The sequence below is a fragment of the Lycium barbarum genome, chromosome 11 (genome assembly GCF_019175385.1).
Source record: "Lycium barbarum isolate Lr01 chromosome 11, ASM1917538v2, whole genome shotgun sequence".
Taxonomy (NCBI): Eukaryota; Viridiplantae; Streptophyta; class Magnoliopsida; order Solanales; family Solanaceae; genus Lycium; species Lycium barbarum.
The window spans coordinates 11152837-11172199 of record NC_083347.1 but is presented as its reverse complement, the minus strand read 5'-3'; the positions used below and the strand labels follow the sequence as shown (position 1 = coordinate 11172199).

Here is a 19363-nt window from a genome sequence, read left to right as displayed (position 1 = left end):
ACGTTGCTATCACCAAAAATGGTGAAACACATCTGCTGCAACAGAAAGATAAAGAGAAAGTGATAAGAAGGGGAAAGCTTTTCAATTTTTGGTTAAAACTCACGTGAAGGAGATGGACAGAGAAGCTGAGTAGATTTAAATGAGGGGTAGTTTGGTATTTTTGTTATTTGATAAAGACCTAGAATACATATACATGGGCTACTATGTCTTAGGCTTACTTTGGACAGATTTGGGTTGGGTTTTGGGCTGGTCGTTTGGGTTTTTGGCTATTTAACTAGATGCACCAATGGGCTTAAATGGCTGAACTTTGGTGCTTTTCTTTCTTCAAAGCATTCCATGTGCTTCTTTATATCATTAAAATACTAGGATAATAAATTTAATAACTAGAGTAAATAGGTTATAATTAAGTATTATAATATTACTAGTAATAGTAATAAAATGTCATCTGAGTTATATTTTTTGATTAGCAAGTGATAAATTAGTAATAATGTAAGATCAATAATAAGATAATTATAGATGTAATAATAAAATAAAGATGTCTATTAATAGTAAAAGTAGCAATAGTGAATTGTAGGAAGTATTTAGTTTATTAATCAACTGAGAAGCTCGAGGAAGTGAACTGGAAGAGGGAGGGTCTGTCACGCCCCGAACCATGGCCTGGACGTAACACGGCACTCGGTGCCTGACTACATGTGACCGAGCGAACCACATGACTTGCTGAATCATCATGATGCATAACATAAGCGGAATATAACGTGAATGCATGATGAGCCTTTATAAAACATAATAAGTCATAATACTTAATAAAGTACTTGTTTAAACATGAGTGAGCCAAAATGGCTATGCGACTTCGATTATCTGACATGACATAACTGTCTGTTCTAGTCTATGAAACCTCTATCATGAGTCTGACTGAAAAACATACTTACTGGGACAAGGCCCCCAGCATACCTTTAGATGCATAACTAATCATAAGATAAAAGTTGACTAAACCCCGAATGAGATGGGGCTCACAAATAAGCTGATACGAATGCTGTCCTACTGAGCAGATGTGTCGTCCTGTATATCAGTACCTGCATCGTGAAATGCAGGCCCCCGGGCAATAAAAAGGGGACGTCAGCACATTGAATGTACTGGTATGTAAAGCAACCGGAAGAAACAACATGGAACATGGAATAACATAGTAAGAACTGAAACTGAAAACTTGGACATGAACATGAGCATGAGCATGAGTACAAAATCATGAAATTTAAAACTGAAACTGAGTACTGGAAGCATGAGATAGTCTGTAGTAATCTGTAATAATCTGTAATAATCTGTAATACCGACATAAACCACCACGGGGAGGAGCGTGGAGTCTGATCTCTGCCCGATCAGCTAAGCCATCTGGTACCTTGCCGGGGCACGAGACATGAACATAACATGAATGGATCCAAATCCCTCAATGGGGAACATATAAAGGAATCGTCCTACTGGGCGGAGCGATTCTTATCCTACGTTGGCATACGTAGTTTCAGGCTATCTGAGCCTTCTCGGTATTATTACAACTCCCGAACATGAAAATAATATAGTTGGCTAAGAAGCCCATGACTTTCGTGAATTAACTTGTACTTGTCTTGAAATCATGATTTCACGAAAGGACTTGTAAACATATTTCCATGAAATAACTTGTAAACTTGATCATGAGAAATACCATAATGCATAATCATACGTTTGTAGCTGACTTGAAAACATGCTTGTAATTTGTAAAATAACATTTTACAATTTCATATAAACATCATGAGAACACATGAGGAAGAATTCATGATTCATGGATTAAGCTAGGATTCCTAATGTCCGAAATGGAGGTTTAGGAACACAATAACGAACATATATACGGAATTCATGTACATACATACATAATTACGGGCTACCAATACATTGGGTTTAATGCCCTAGGAGTTGAACTTCATATGATTTACTAAACGGATCATGGGGAAGAACATAGAAGTTTCCACATGTGGATGGAAGTTCTACATACCTTAACCTTCCGCTTTTGGGCGTATCACAATGTCCTTCACCCCCTTCAACTTCAATCTATAGCATACAAGTCATAGTGATTCTATATTAGCAACAATATCCATGTTTTGTTCATCTAAGCATTTTATCAAACACTTAGTGGGCATGAAGCTCTATAACCCCCATTAATGGTGTTTTCTTCACCAAATCCCCATTCTTTTACTTCTAACAATTTCTACAGTCTCAATTAGATGCAATTAACATCATTCTTCATAATCCATATAAATACAACAATCCCAAGTCATCAATCCAACAATTCTAACATAGTTCATATAATCATCTTCAACAAACCCAATTATTATACTCCCAAGAATTCATCAATTCATAACTATAAATGATTGGGGAGTAGAAATATTACCTTTTGGGTAGTCACCACGAAATCAACACCCCCAAGTCCGATCTTGGGCTTAAAATGACGACAACGACTTGTACTACACTTTTTCCTTCACGAGCTTTGAGATTCGGGGCCTTAAACTTGGTTGATTTTCTACTTTCTCTCTCTAATTTCCCTTCTCTCTCACTTCCTCTCTCTAAAATCTGAGTTTTGGAGGAAAAATGGGCTGTTAGGGTAATATTTTCTTTATATACCAAGGGGAAAATGGGTTGACCCAACTTGAAAACGGGTTGGGACCTTGCTGTCTTAAAACATCCATATCTCCTTATCCCGACGTCTCCTGTGAACCCACAACCTATGGTTGGAAAGGTTTTTCAATTATCTACAACTTTCGTTCTTTGAGTTTTCCCAAATTCCCAAGTTATGATAGGGTTATGGCCTCCCGAAGTCAGGTGACCCGAAACGTATATACGGACCAAGATACGGTCACTGTTACGGTCCCGTAACACGAGATACGGACCGTATCTTGGTGAAAATTTCCAGTGAGTTTCTGGAAATTTTCGGGACGTTACGGTCCACTGTTACGGTCCGTAACGTCGCCGTTACGCTGGCAGAATTTCCAGCGAACATGCTTCAGTAAAATGGGCATACCTCTTTGCACAGATGTCCGTTTGACCCCCGTAAGATACCGTTGGAAAGATATTTCAAAGGGCTACAACTTTCATCAAGGAAGTTTTCTCAAATTACTAACGGATTTTCATGAAATTTGACTGGAAGTCATACGTATCAAAAACTTAGCCGATTCTATAGGATTTCAAGTGCCTTACTATTATCCATATTGAGACAATTATATCTCCTTGCTCCGATCTCTGATGGGCTTGATCCTTATATCGTTAGAAAGGTATTTCTACATACTACAACTTCATTGATAGTACCTTCCAAAATTCCAAACCGATCAAGGAGTTATCGCTGCCCGAAATAGGCCTATCAACCATTTTCGCAAAACGTTCAAACCTTCCATGTTTCCACTAGAACTCTAATGATATGAGCTTAAACTCAGTCCTAAAATGCGGGGTGTTACAAGGTCAAAATTGAGTGTTAACAACGAAGAACTACTATTTTTTAAGTTTTGGTAAATATTCTTGGTTTAGATCATTTTACTTGTCATGTTGTCTTTTGCATGGTTTTTTAAGGAAACGTCAATTAGAATTATAATTTGACTAATTTACCTTATTAATTATTTGATCTCCATTTAATATTATTTTTTCTTTTATGATATTAATCTCTTTTCACATTTATTAGACTAGGAATAAAAATGAAAAGTAATTAAATTCTATCTTATTTTAAAATATAAATATTTTAAGTATTTTTATTTAGTAAACAAAACAAATAAATGACATGGCGGAATAGCAAATACAACAGTTAAATATCTAGATTAGATTTCAGGCTAATATAAGAAAAGAAAGGAAATTGTATGGTTTGGCTACTTAACCTTTTCAAGAAATAATTTCATTTGCTCCCACTAATGGGTTGATACGCATGTGCAATGGATCCACCATTATTGACTCAATGGGGATACTTTGGGAATTACATGAATATTGTTTGATTTTTTAATAAGGGGTGCACGTTTTTTTTTTTTTTTGATATTGTTTGATTTTTTTAATATGGGGTCCACTTTTTTTTTACATGAGTTTGGCGATGGTGGGATCCACTTTTTTTTTTTTTTTTAATATTGCTTGGTGTTTTTAGTATGAGGCCCACCCTTTTTTTTTTTTTAGGGGTGACTGACGAGGAAGCATGAGCAAAACCCATGCTTCTCTATAGTAGAAATATTAAGATTAATTAAGTTAATTTCTATAAAAAATAACCGCCCAGATTTGGAAACGGGGGGTGGGAGTCTAGGGGGACCGGGCCGGGAAAGTTGGGCTTGGTTGTCCAGCCCAGTTTGAGTTAAGAATTTTTTTAAAAAAAAATCAAAACTGTGGCAGCAAGTAGCCATTGGGTTGTAGCTAACTTAGAGAATACAACAAACCCACTTTTTAGGACAAATTTCTTTTGAATGTTTGACAAAAGGAAATAAGACAATGAATCTTGTTTTATGAAATAAGACAATGAATCTTGTTTTATCTTTCGTAAATAATAGGAGTATTTATTAGAAAAGGGAAAATAGCGCTTTTGGTCCCTGATTATGATGCTTGGCATAGGAGATTTTCTCTCTGTGATTGAGATGTTTGATAGAATTGTTCAAGAAGTGACCAGAGCTTTTATGGATTTATGCCTCGGAAAATCAGTCATGGTGATGATCACGTAGAGGTTGACTCAGATATCCTCTCTTTTCATTCATTTTTTTTTTACTTTTCCAGTATTTATTTTTTGATATGTGATTTTATTAATTATTTAACATCTGTTAGGTTAAAGGAGTAAAATCACACATTTATGTTAATTGAAGATCTAATGCACTCAGTTGAATAACACAAGGACTTAAATTCATAATAAAGTAATAATTCGGGATCACAAACACCATTTGCCCTTAGAAGAAACATTTTTTCTTTTTGTAAATAATGTTAAAATTCATTCCTTATGTGGTGAAGATTAATTAGGAAAAGTTTGTTTCCTAGAAGGAAAGAAATTTTAATTTTTATGGTATGTTGTTTTCTTTCTCTAAAAGCTAGCACACTATCGTTCTTATTTAATAGCCTATATTGCTCCTATTTAAGTTAACCCCTAGTATTTTTCTTGCAAAAACTGAAAAACCTTGGGATTTTAATCAGGTAGTATTAACCGCAGCCCTTTCACGCTGAAAACCAAAGGAAAAAGCGTCACGTCAAAAACCAAAACAGTTAATGGCAGATCATCTACCCAACGAGATAACTGTCATTATTCTCTCAAATTTACCAGTGAAATCCCTCTTACGGTTCAAGTGTGTTTCTAAGTCGTGGCATTGTTTGATTTCAAGTCCAAATTTCTAGCGTATGAAGCAGGGAAAAGAATGGGCAATCACGATGATGTATACACGTCATTCAACGTCGAGAAGAAGCTCTAGACGGCCCTCCTTCAGCTTCATAAACAAACAACTCACTTCAGAAAATCTCAGTTTTCCTTAAAGGAAAAGGCGTGGTATAGAAGATTGTAAGTTTTTGGGTTCTTGTCATGGTCTTATACTATTTAATGTAAATGAGCATATTTACTTGTGGAATCCCGCCACTCGATTTTGCACCAAAGTGCTTGAGCTTTACCACTCAGTATGGGATTGTTATGTTACAAGTGGGGGACTTTGTTTTGACTCCTCAAAGAATGATTACAAGGCGGTGATGTTTACATATGATGGGGATTCCCCAGATTGGACTAAGTTTGTTGCAGTTGCTAGTCTTAAAGGCAAAAATGGAGGCGACTCGAATTCGCTTATGATATCATTTCAGTCCGTCATGGTATTACATTGCATGGACGTCTTCACTACCGGGTAAGGGACATAAATTTTCTTCCACATGAAAGTATGTGGGACAGTTTTGGTCATAAAAAAGTAATATGTTTTGATCCCATCTCTGAAAAGTTCCATATGTTGCCTGTCCCTGAGGCTGATCAAGAAGAGAAAGAGAATACTATCGCTGGTTTAGGAGTTTTAAATGAATGTCTTTGCATGACTCGTTTGAAACATGATAGGTGTATTGAGATATTATGTGAGACCCCACAGTATCTGACTGTGAAACCCCTGGGTATCTGACCCCATGAACATGCGTGCATGACATGACATACTCAGGTATTGTATGAGCAAGAGACACAGACAATTCGATATACGCTGCAGCGGCTGGTACGATACCAGCCGCTGCAGCGTATATCGAATTGTCTGTGTCTCTTGCTCATACAATACCTGAGTATGTCATGTCATGCACGCATGTTCATGGGGTCAGATACCCAGGGGTTTCACAGTCAGATACTGTAGGGTCTCACATATTCGTCATGAAGGAATATGGAATAAAGGAATCATGGACATCCTAAATTTTGATAAAGAATTTAGAAATATATCGTTATGGGTTTGTCGCTTTGAATCTCTTAGCCTTATCTGACCTCTTTTTATGCTTTTTTTATTGAGCCGAGGGTCTTTCGGAAACAGACATCCTACCTTGGTAGGAGTAAGGTCTGCGTACACTCTACCCTCCCCATACCCCACGTTGTGGGATTTCACTGGGTTGTTGTTGTTGTTGTTGTTGGGGGTAGGAATAAGGTCTGCGTACACTCTACCCTCCCCAGACCCCACGTTGTGGGATTTCACTGGGTTGTTGTTGTTGTTGTTGGGTTTGTAGCGCCTTTTTCCGTGACAGAGAATGAAGAATTTGCTTTGATAATAGATCAAATTGAAAGTAAAGTTGTTATATACAATCCAAAGAATGATAATATGCAAGACATCGTGATCGCAGATGTGGATAGATCTACCATTATGTATGTGGAAAGCTTGATATCGCCCAAGGGATACTACTGGTGTGAGAAGCGGCACAAAAAGTACTTTGGAAGAAGAAAACAAGATTATTTTTGGAATTAGGTTCTGAATCCCAATTTTTAGCAACAAATCACACATATCTACTGCATAAAACAACAATATAGTAGTACCTATTATGAATGAGCCCCGGCCCACACTAACAACTATTGGTCCGAGAAGAAGCAATAGGTCAAAAGGTTTTCACAAAGGCTGATTTGGGATCCAGGCCCATTTAACAACTAGATAAAAAGAACGAGGAGTTAGAAAGAGCGATTATACTTATTATGATGTTCAGTATTCTCTCTTGTCTCTGCTCTGTATCTCTGAGTTCCCATCCCCTTCTGTATCAATCTCCTTCTCGTCTCCTACTTTTTATCGTGTCTTAGTTACTGTTATTGCTATTTCTATTCTTGTGATCGACTTTCAGTAGTTAATCAAAGGCTATTGAACTTTCCATGTTCTCTGTTTGTTCTTGAATTAAGCATTTGTTGCATTGGTGCTTTCATCGATCATACTCCAATGGCTTCGGTGGTACAAGATAGATATAGCGGCGGCAACCTGGAAGGGCGGATTCTTAGGGAGGAACAACAATTCAAAGCCGGACAAAGTGTTTGGCGCAATGTACAATGGAGTTTGTAAGGTATCCAATGCTACGCCCACTTCATTACTGGTTGGGGTGCTCATTGAAACAGACAAACAAATAAAAACTGTTCAGCAATGCCACTTTAAAGACGATGCAAATTTTTCTAATTTCTTTTGGTAGTCAAGAATCTGAAATGTCAGTTGTACGTTCCGCAAGAGCCCTACCAGCGAGGTATCTTGATTCCAACTCTCATTATAGTGACTCGACTAGATGGAAAACTGATTTTGGGACATTTGAAGACATATATCTTGACAAAGTTTTCATGGAAACTAGGTTAACTGAGGATCTATATCTTGATAAACTAGTTTCGGAGACTTCGGGTGGTGCTCCACTTAGTGAAATGCATTTTGATGATTGATGTTGAAAATGCAAAATTTAATAAGGGAATAGGACATGCTGAATGTATCCTTCCATTCGATCCCAGTGTGCCTCTCCGCAAGCAAAGAGAGCCACGCACGAGCGGAGAAAAAAGAAAGCAAGAGGAATTCTTCGGCGAATTTATTCCTTTTTATGATTGGTAGAACTGTGATGGTTAACTATATATGGGAATCAGGAATTAGTTGTAAAACTATGAACCGAAATGGTCATACTGAGACCATTGCGACACATCTGTTGTTGTGGTCTACTGATGCTACTTCTCCAATTTCACAATGCTTCTATAATCACTTGGAAATGAATACTCAATCTGACGAAGAGAAGCAGAGGATATCAAGGGGACTCTTTATATTCCCTTATTTGTGGCTGAGTTTGGCACTGGAAACATGATATATCTTACTTTATTTCTTGTTTCCACAAGTAGTGTTTAAAAGCTCAATGATATTAGAACAGCCACAGGGTGCGTGGGGTGACAAAATTTTAACCATTGAAAGGATATTGGAGCATCTAAATGTGCCAACAGACCAATGTGCTTACTTATGGTGTTTGATAAAGATATATATATATATATATATATATATATATATATATATATATATATTTCTCATGATGGCATCTCATTTTGGCCAGCTTATAGTTATTGGGACTTGCAAATGGGTCAATGTTGTTCAACCTATTAAGTTGGTTCCGGGATACAATGACTTCCTAATATTATCCAAGACAATTGGTGAAAAGTGTGCTACGAACATTGTTATTGTCTTGAACCTTGACGACAAGGTTCTTATTGAGGACGGGAGTATTGTTATGAATCCGCCCCGGCCCACACTAACAACTATTGGCCCGAGAAGAAGCAATAGGGTCAAAAGGCTTTCACAAAGGCTGATTTGGGATCCAAGCCCATTTAGCAACTAGACAAAAAGAACAAGGAGTTAGAAAGAGCGGTTATGCGTATTATGATGTTCAGTATTCTCTCTTGTCCCTGCTCTGTATCTGGGTTCCCATCCCCTTCTATATCAATCTCCTTCTCGTCTCCTTCTTCTTATAGTGTCTTAGTTACTGTTCTATTGCTATTTCTATTCTTGTAATCGACTTTTAGTAGTTAATCAAAGACTGTTGAACTTTCCATGTTCTCTGTTTGTTCTTGAGTTAAGCGTTTGTTACAATACCCAGTGTCATATCAACTGCTTATATATATTTTAAAATACTGTGTGACACATTATGGTAATAACTTGTTTTGCGAGCTCATGAGCTATTGGGATTTGGTTCTGAATCTTCACAGGACATGGCACAAATTTAGTATATTTTCCTGACAAGAACTTTTTGGTTGCCCTTAGGGTGATGCCTTGGTTGTGGGGAGCTTATTTTGTTTTTGTACATTATGTGTTGGGGTGCCAGCTATGACAAGATGTTGAAAACTACAATATTAGATAGTTTTCCTAATTGTTAGGATTTCAAAATTTACTATTAGTTCTTTTATTTAAATATCTCTCCATACTAGATCTTCTTTATGGATTGTACATGTAATTTAATATTTCGGTGGTACTTTTATGAATAACGTAGCAGAATTCAAAATATTTTGAAGTACATACAAATACTCAATACCAAAACCGAAATGCTGAAAATTTTGATTTCATTATGTGAATTCGATATTTACCAAAGTATGCGCACTCTTTGGTGGTCACACTCTGATCAAGTCGAGTAATTATACTCATAAAGATTAACTGATAATGAAAAGGAATTGAGAAATATAGAGTGAATAAAACCTCGCATGCAAATCAGTTTGCAGTAGTGTGTGTAGCTTAATTTTTAAATTCGAATGAGGCACCTTTCTTCCAAAAATTCTTGGTTCATGGACATATGCAATTGGGTACATTATAAGAAATCATCATACAATTCTCTTCATAATTGATGCTCCAAATTCACCATGTGAATGCTATTTAATTTGTTTGACCGCATACATTATGAGAGGTAAATCGGTGATCGGATTCCAAAATAACTATTACTATGCCTCAGTTTCAAGCAATCGAAATTACTCAGAATTTACAACTTACGTAATATTACTTGTGCTCCATACTGAGCTTGGAGTGTCACAACAAGAAAAGGAGCATGGGCATAAGACGGAGAAAGTTCGAAGCTAAAATGTTGTAAAAATGTGGTAAGTGCGACTTTAGCTTCTAATATAGCAAAATTTTGTCCAATGCATACTCGAGGACCATAGCCAAATGGGAAATAAGCAAATTTTCCCTTCGTTGAACTTGCAGCACCTTCACTAAATCTTTCTGGGTTGAATTCGTTTGCGTCATCTCCCCATATTTCCTGGTCACGATGAATGAAAAATGTAGGTATGTTGACTTGAACCCCACTAGGTAAAGTTATGTTTCCCAATTTGGTTGTTTCTCCAAGTATTCGTGAAAACATAACTCCTGGTGGATATAGCCTTAGAGTCTCAAGAAGAATCATATTGACCTGTGAGAATTAAAGAGATCATCAAAAGTAGAATTTACACTATTTTTGTTGGAAGAGTAAAGTGAAAAGAGAAAAATGAATGTTATTTTAGTAGCTAGAGGTGTCAAATAAGCATATTGAATTACATTTGGACGGGTTAAAGTAAGCCGAATCGATAAACGGAATGTGCTATACCCATCCAACATTTGTTTGGGACTTTGGGTCAAGGTGAATTTGTCTATGAATCTTAACACAACCCACCCAACTCTGCAAAAATAGTGTTCATTTGCCATTTTTAGATCTGGTTTTTGAAAAATAGTAATGTTCTGGATTTTGAAACTTCAATATAATAGCTATTTTTTTCAATTTACAGGTTTGAAAAGTGCCGATTTGTGAACTTTACCCCCTAACTCAAACAATAATTTCATTTGCTTGTTGATTCTTTATAGTTTGTTTAATTATCAAATAACACTAAATTTGTTTATATATATTTATTTATCATGACTATGTCAATCTAATCAAACCTAGAAAACTTATTTTCCTAATTCCTAATCAAACCTAGAAAACGTATTTTCCTAATTCCTATATCTTGATTACTATATATATAAGTTTTCTTAGAGGTCAATTTGGAGCACAAACTAACATAAGCTTTTATATGAACTAACTTGAGCTATATGCTCAAAATGATGGACAAATGAAATTACATCTGGTCCAACCCGGCCCAAGTCAGGAGAATTGTGCCAATTAAATCTTTATGGGCTAATTTTATACCCTACATTTGAATAAATTTAAACTCAAAATGAGATCATTGAAGAATGGAGAGAAACTTACGACTTTTAATCGCGATAAATCATCAAAGTCTGGGGTTTGGCCTCCAAGAACTTGTAAAATCTCTTGTCTAGCACGTTCTTGCCAGTCCAAATGCTTAGACAATAATATTAGTGCCCACATTATCAGAACTGAAGTAGACTCATGCCCAGCAAAATAGAAAAACTCACATTCTTCAATGACCTCATCCATACTCATCCCCAAATTATTTTCTTGACCTTTAATTTGCCTTAAATTGGATTCTAATAATACTCCCAGTAAATCATCATGTTTAATACCAGCTTTTGTTGATTCCATTGCCTTCAACCTTTTAGTAATAATACCTTGAATCGAAGATCTCACTTCCCTAGCAATCTCCTTCACCCTTCGATTTGTTTTAGTCGGCAAAAGACTATAATAAAGTTCAAAATAAACTTGTCAAGAGACGTAAAAGGTAGATAATAGTCACTGAACTTCTTTCACTGTTAATAAAGTTCAAAATAAACTTGTCAATAGACGTAAAAGGTAGATAATAGTCATTGAAATTTTTTCACTGTTTCAGTAAAGTTACAAAATTAATTTTTGTCACATCAGAGTAAGCAATTTTTACCCACTATTACAGTTAAATCATAAAACTATAATTACTAGTATTACAGTAAAGTCACCTTGATGTATAAGTTTTGTTGATATAGTCGGTGAAGTTTATAGACTTTACCGTTATAGCTAGCCGGTAAAGTTAGGTGACTTTACTGTTATAGTCTATAAAGTCAAGTTACTTTATATTGTGTCAAAAAAATAGTTTTATGATTTTATTGTTACAGTAAATGAAGTTCTGTGACTATATGTGAAATTTAACCCAAGGGAACATTTATCTAATACACAATCTACATATGTAATGGTAATTTTACCTTGCTCCTGGAAGAGGAAATGGTTTCATAACTAGCTCAGTGAATTCCATTTGAAGATCAAATATTCTTTTACCTTCTTCATAATTTGAACCAAATGCAGCTCGTGAAAGTGCATCTGAAGTCAATATTTCAAGATTGGGCCATAAATCCAATTCATATGACCCATTTTTTAAAACAATCTTCTCCCATTTGCTTACCATGTCAGAACAACTTGAGTGAAATATTGGTAACATAATCTTAAAAAAAAAAAAATATCAATGATAATGGTAAATATATAAGAGTTTAAGTTATGTAAATTGTCAGTATAATATAAATTTTATACTATCACGTCACGGAGAGGATATTTACAGGTAAATTTCCTTCAGAAGTTGGATTTGTAAATTGTAATCATGAAAATAAGACAAATTATCTGCTACAACAAATAAAAATGACCTGATAGTATAAAACTTATGTATATAACTTAAAACTCAATATATGAACATAGTGAACCTAGCTATGAGAATTTAATTCATATATCTATAAACAAACCTTAAGTTTTTCAAGGTGGAAAGCAGGATTGATGATTTTACGTTGTCTTGACCATGTGTCTTTGTTAGCTGCTGCTAATCCTTTTATTAGTAGCTTAATTGTATGATAATTCTCTGGCTTTAGAAAAATGTAAGGCTTTGAGAAAATCTCCTTGACGATTTCAGCATCATTGATGAACACAGCAGGTCTTGGCCCAAACCATGTAAAGGCAATTTTACCTGCAATTATTAATTTTACACAACTTAAAGATAAATACAGATAATTTTTCATAACAAATAATATTAATAACATGAAAAAATTTAAACCATTTGAGGTGTGTTTGTTATGGATCAAAGTATTTTTCAGAATTATTTTTCAATTTTCTCATGTTTGGTTGATTAAAATACTTTTAAAAATATTTTCTCTAGCAAAACAAATTCCTTAAAAATAATTCTTTTAGTGGAATTGAAGTAGGAAAAACAAATTTCATACGTGACATTTGATGCAGATTGTCTTCCTCACCTCCAACTAGGGGTGTCAATGATTTTGTAAAAATCGACTTAACCGATCGATTATTAGAAATTCTTAATAAAATCGACGGTTTTTATATAAATTTCTAACCGTACCGAAAAATTGGGTAGGTTTTTTATTTTATAGAAATAAACCGAAAAATACCGAACCGTACCGAATATATTTATATGTGTAATGTATATTTTATATATTAAGTTTAAAATTAATAAACCATTAAATGTTTCGCCTTGTGCCTTGGATGATGGAAATGACTACAAGTCGGCAACAAGTAATTAACCCTAATCGAAATATGAAACTTGTTATGTTACCCATGTTGAAACTAAATTAGTTCTAGTACCTCAAGTAATAACTAGTTATAAGGTATTCCAACAATCTTTAGTGACAAGCTACAAGGTATTAGATATTTTTCCTTTCTTATGATTTAAATTCTTGGATACCGAATCTTACTAGACTTAGTTCTTGTGTCTCATTTTGATTGATTACTTCCCTTTCGTGTGATCTAAATTTTTTGTCTTTATTTAATGTTATCGTACACTACTATAAAATAGTGGAATGGATCTCTATTCTTATCGTGATTCATATTTTCTTAATTCCTCACCTTTTAAACAATAAAATGTCTAGAGAGTTCTTGCCAAAGTCTTATACAAGTATGCATGGTATTGTGTACAACTTCTACTTGTGACTTTTATATGACGTTTTTAAAAAAAATACCGAAAAATTAACCGAACCGTACCGATACCGAAGAAAAACCGAGATGATGGGATGGTTTCGAAAAGTCCAATTTTGGTTATACAAAATGAAATAAATGAAAAATTGGTATGGTATAAATTTTATAAAATAACCACCCGAACCGTACCATTGACACCCCTACCTCCAACACTCACACTCCACCTGTCACGACCCAACCCCGTGGGTCGTGACAGGGACACCCCAAACAAACTCACACCCATATCATCGTAATCAGACTCGTCCAAACACAACATACGATATTCAGACTCAACATCGTAATCAGACATCTACCGAATACTAATCCTAAGCAGTCGCCCGTACAGATCAAACAAATCGCAAATCAGAAAAGAGGCGGAATGTACTTCGCCAAATTTTCACACACACACATCCGAAGGGTGGCGGAATGTACATCGCCCCCAAAAGCATACACATACATACAAAATCAGAGGCCGACTTGGCCATAGTAGTGTACGGGCCGCTTAAGAACACAAAACAGACTCACATACGAACACACCGGACCCATGACCCACAAATCTGACTACAGGCCTCTAGACAAAACAGAACATAAGACATATGAACATAGGACGGGACAGGGCCCCGCCGTACCCACTCATCCAAGTATACAGAATACAGACACAACAAAAGATATGTACCAAAAGTAGGCTCCGGATCAAGGGGAGCTCTCCAACACAGCAGACTGAGTAGCCTAAATCGGAGGACCACCCAGACGAGCTTCTGTACCTGCGGGCATGAAACACAGCCCCCGAAGAAACGGGGGTCAGTACGGGAGAAGTACTGAGTATGTAAAGCAGAGGGTACAGAAATCACAAACACAGCGGGAGTCAGAAAGAACAAACACACCGTTATCGCAAACAAAGCAAACCTGTGCGGGAGGCGAACGTACAAATGCAAATCAAATCATGTATAGGGTTTAGGAACGTGGTCACCCCCCGACGCTGGTGCCACAACACATCATAGCTCCGGAAGTTTTCAAATCTCCGTACAATCTCCAGACACATCATATCAAACACACATCATATCATCAGAACATATCAAATGCCATATCACATCATAACTCCATAAACGGTAACCGGCCCTATGGCGAGGCCTCGGAAACCGTAACACATCATAACTCCCGAATATAACATAGTGCGCACGATCACAAAGTCGGCCCGGGTACCGACGAACGAAATCATAGCAGACAGCACGAACAGAGTAGTGCAGAAACCATATGCATATCAAAAATAATTTACCGAACTCAACATATAATTTACATATAAGTATACACTGACACCAAGAGGCTCGAAGTAGGAATCGGATTGATGAAAGTAGGCATATAGAGGTTACGAAGTTCCGAGCTGTCAAATTCGTAAGAAAACTGTTCATGAGTCACTCTTTCGGAATTCTCACATCATCCAAAGTACAGAACGTGCATTAATGGCACAGGAAGTTTCCAGCGCATCCTTGGGTCATAAACAAACAGTCGCAGATTAAAACAGACACAAACGAATCAAACAAACCGAATAAGGGGAGCCTCGGGGCTCGCGGGCCCACCTCGGGGCAAATTGAGGCGGCGGACACAAATCGCAGATTTTTGGCTTCATACAGTCATTTACAAAAGTTTCGAAGAGTTTCGGACTCAACAGCACAAGTTATGGAGGTACGAGTGTTCTTTTACCCAAATGGGACCAAAAGGTTTCAATCGCGCTGAATGAATAGTGCTCGAACTTGAACCTCGATTTCCGAGAGCAGAGTTATTCCCGAGATTCCGAAATTTACCTAGTAGGTCTAGGACATGCCAAAAGAATAAGAGGTAGGCTTTACATACCTGGTTGGCGCCTTACGCTCCTCAAATCGAAATTCCCGCTATACAAAAATACGGGACATAACACCACCCCATCTCCACGCTCACCCTTCACCCAGAGGCGGATCCATATGGAAGGATGGGAGTGCATGTGTACTCATTAGCTTCGGAAAAAATTATATATATATATATATATATATATATATATATATATGTGTGTGTGTGTGTGTGTGTGTGTGTGTGTGTGTGTGTGTGTGTGTGTGTACCTTGAGAAATTAGTATATATTTAATTATGCACTCTAACAAACAAAAGGCCTTGGAGTACGATCGATGAGCTCGCCCAGATTCAAACCTGCACTGTCAACACATGTTGCACAGCCTTAGCCAGTGATCAATCTCTTTCATTTGCTTCACTGTGTTAAATTTTGTTACACATATTTGACCTATATACTTGTATTTTCGTCACTGCTATGTTATTAGTGACCGGTCCGACACGGCATTATCCTCAGACGTCATTAAATTTTTTGTTGGTGTTTATGTTAAGATAATGGTGCTCCCGCCGTCTTAAAATCCTGGGTCCGCCTCTGCCTTCACCCCTACCCACCCCATCTCTGCCTTCACGATATTTGTCTAAATTATATATAAATGTCTCATGGATAATATTTTTTGTTTCCTTACCAAACATCAGAAAATAAGTAAGAAATTACCTATTTTTCAGGAAAATACTTTCCTTTGTACCTATTTTTCAGGAAAATGTTATTAATTTGCTCAGACCAAAAATTAAAAAGCGTTTATGCATATATATGGGAATTACAATAAATTTGATTTATACTTACCATATTTGGTGAAGGTTTTGTGGAGGAGAGGAGAAACTCTTGGTGCAATATCATGAGAGAATTTCATTGGTTTGGACTTGGCTTCTTTAGACATCATATAACCTTCTTTCAAGTCACCAAATAATAATCTGTATGAGTTCCCATTTAAACCTTGCTCCCTCAGGTATTTCTCTAACTTCTTTGGTTTGAACCATACCCAATTCAAGAATCTCCATACCCAAATCCCAACAAAAACTGCACAAATTAACACTGCAATTGTGCTTGGTATTATTTCCATCTCTCTGGTTATTTGTTTTTCAAATGTACTACAAGAAAAATGTTCTTTCACCCCATCTAGTGACAAAGTTTACTTGGTCACATTTTAGTTATATAATGAGTAATGTTTGGTGTGTTAAATCTATCTGGTTGGTAGTATTTATTAGAGGAATAATTGGAACAAATTCAGATCCTTTTTTGTTTCTTTCATAAGATTAATGGTAATTAAGCTTGTATTTGAATAAAAAAGTCATATCCTTCGAAAGCTATCTTCTTGACATTCTTGATGTGTAATGGTATGATACAAACACATAATTTCCTGTTTAACTAATTAATTAACATAATCATTAACTTAAGAATTCTAATTTTTACTTTATATTATTACCACTGAAATACTTAAAAAGAGAAAGATTCCAACTTGAGCTGAGTTAGTCCTAATCCATATTCCAACTGAATTCAAATGGAGCAATGTGCAGTTAACTTCTAATTATACAGGCCGGCAAGAAAATAATTTTGGTACAAGAAAAAAGGAAGAAAAATTAATTATACAGGCCGGCAAAGAGAATTATATGAACAAATCTTCAACACACATTGGTACCTAGTAAAGCATAGACTACGCTATCTATGCATGTGCTTTTTCTTGGCTCGTAATTACTCACTAATTAATAGAAGAAAAAAATTCTGCTAATCTGATTATCGGCAGAACCCACTACTAGAAATAAAAGTTTTTCCCACCGATATTCAGTGTGAAATCTGTGCTATAAAATATGATTTTTCCACCTCATTCCTACTGAACCAGCTCACTGGAAAAACGCATGGTGGGAAACAGGTTCCCATTGAAATGCTGAGAAATTTCCTAATTTTTCCGTGTGAAAATATTACTACTATGTAGGTTTTTCCAACCAAAATTCAGTGAGAATAGCCACTGAACATTTTTCAATGGGAAATTCAAGGGAAAAATAGAGATGTTTTAGCAGTGACCCTTTGGCTAAGAACTTAGATTAGATGTATTTCTCTTATGCAGTGGGTGCCTTAAATTTCTTTTGATCACTCCATTAGCAGTGGCGAATTTATGCAGCTTAGTATGACATTCCTCGTACCTTGAAAATGGTTTCATTTCAACAAAATCCATCTTGAAGTTAACTCTATGATCATTATCAGCTGCATAATACAGAATCTGGCACATTCCATGGAAAATCCAGGACACTATAGATAAGATCCATGAAATGATTATTGATGAGGAATTTAAGATCGACCTCCCAGTCTATGAGATCAATGACTTCCTAGCCAAATGCGTTGTCCATCATCAATTAACAGATTTCATCAATTAACTAGACAACTTTAGATTGACCAAAGACCGCAGATGGACACACAAAATTTCTTTCTTAGTACTGTTATCTTCACTAACATGTTCTATTGTTTTCAGGTAGCTTGCAGATTACAGGTACTTGGACACAGAAAAAGACATTTTAGAAAAAATGTTCATAACCGATTAATCTCAAATAACAAATGAACGAGTAATTTTACCAATCTGTAATACTTTTGTATCAAAACTAACATTGCGTTGTCCACATACTTCTATCCATGAAACCTTGTCAAATATGTATGTCTTTTCAAAACAAACCTTTTAACTTGACATCGAACGATTTTTTTAAAATGTACAGGCGTAGATGTTTTTTCTTTAAATTTTAGCTTTTCAATTTTAAATTTTTTTCTTTAAAATAAAATAAAATAATAATAATAATAATTTAGCCTTGACCATCAAAGTCTCTTTAATACCAATATATGTTAACTTCAGGAATATCTGGAAAATTTGCCATATAACTCTCATTGCCGGCCCATATAATTAGACCAAATGGAAACCCTTCCACGTTGCTCCATTTGGGTCTTCTGTAAATCCAATAAAGAAAAGGACAAGTATTCCAACCACTGATTGTTCAACAGGACTTTTATATTTGTAAAAGCAAAACCTAACCACTAATTGTTGTTATCCAGGTGCTCAAAACGACAAACGACTTTAGTAAAAGAAGATTCAAACAACGAAACAATATCTCAATAAAACGAGAAAAGAAAATGACAAAAACATTAAACCAGAAACGATAAAAATGTTTAGAAAATAAATATTCGAGTCCACAGAATTTACTGTGTGTCTTTAAGTAATTTAATCCCCTCAAGTACCCGAGGTTAAGGATTGTTGACACCCAATTTTGTCCCTCTTTTATTTAATTTTATTCACTCGGGCGTCTAAATTTACCGACGAGCTAAATACTTTATTTTCACTACTATTACTTTCGCTACTTTTATTTTCAACATTACGAGCATTACTTTATCACAAATTTTAAATGTTCGTCATCGTTTCATTTTCGGGTGGACTCGTTAAATTAATTACAAGACAACACTTTGTTAATTACTACTTCCACGTCCCAATTTATGTGATATAGTTTGACTAAGCACGGAGTTTAAGAAAGAAATGAAGACTTTAGAAACTAACGGTCTAAAACAAGTCATATATATAAATCATTCAATTAAAGGTAAAAAGAGAATTTTTAATTTAAATTATTTCTAAATATACAAATGTATCATTTCTTTTGGATAAGACTAAACGGAAAGTACATAGCTTTAAGAGATTGGGCAAACATTCAACTACTGATTCCTCA

At 35.7% G+C, this 19363-nt stretch overlaps 1 protein-coding gene and 1 long non-coding RNA gene across 2 annotated transcripts; both read right to left on the bottom strand.

Moving 5' to 3' along the window:
• Positions 1–769: 769 nt before the first annotated feature.
• Positions 770–2507, bottom strand: LOC132618403 (uncharacterized). The gene is made up of 3 exons (XR_009574087.1): positions 2417–2507; positions 2021–2076; positions 770–1073 (listed from the first exon to the last, which is right to left on the bottom strand). It is a non-coding gene; the product is annotated as an uncharacterized LOC132618403 (long non-coding RNA).
• A 7417-nt stretch (positions 2508–9924) lies between these two features.
• Positions 9925–16841, bottom strand: LOC132618948 (cytochrome P450 CYP72A219-like). The gene is made up of 5 exons (XM_060333930.1): positions 16452–16841; positions 12573–12790; positions 12045–12280; positions 11161–11548; positions 9925–10350 (listed from the first exon to the last, which is right to left on the bottom strand). The coding sequence occupies exons 1-5, from the start codon at positions 16726–16728 to the stop codon at positions 9925–9927; spliced, it is 1545 nt and encodes a 514-aa protein (XP_060189913.1). The 5' UTR covers positions 16729–16841.
• Between the last annotated feature and the right edge of the window lie 2522 nt (positions 16842–19363).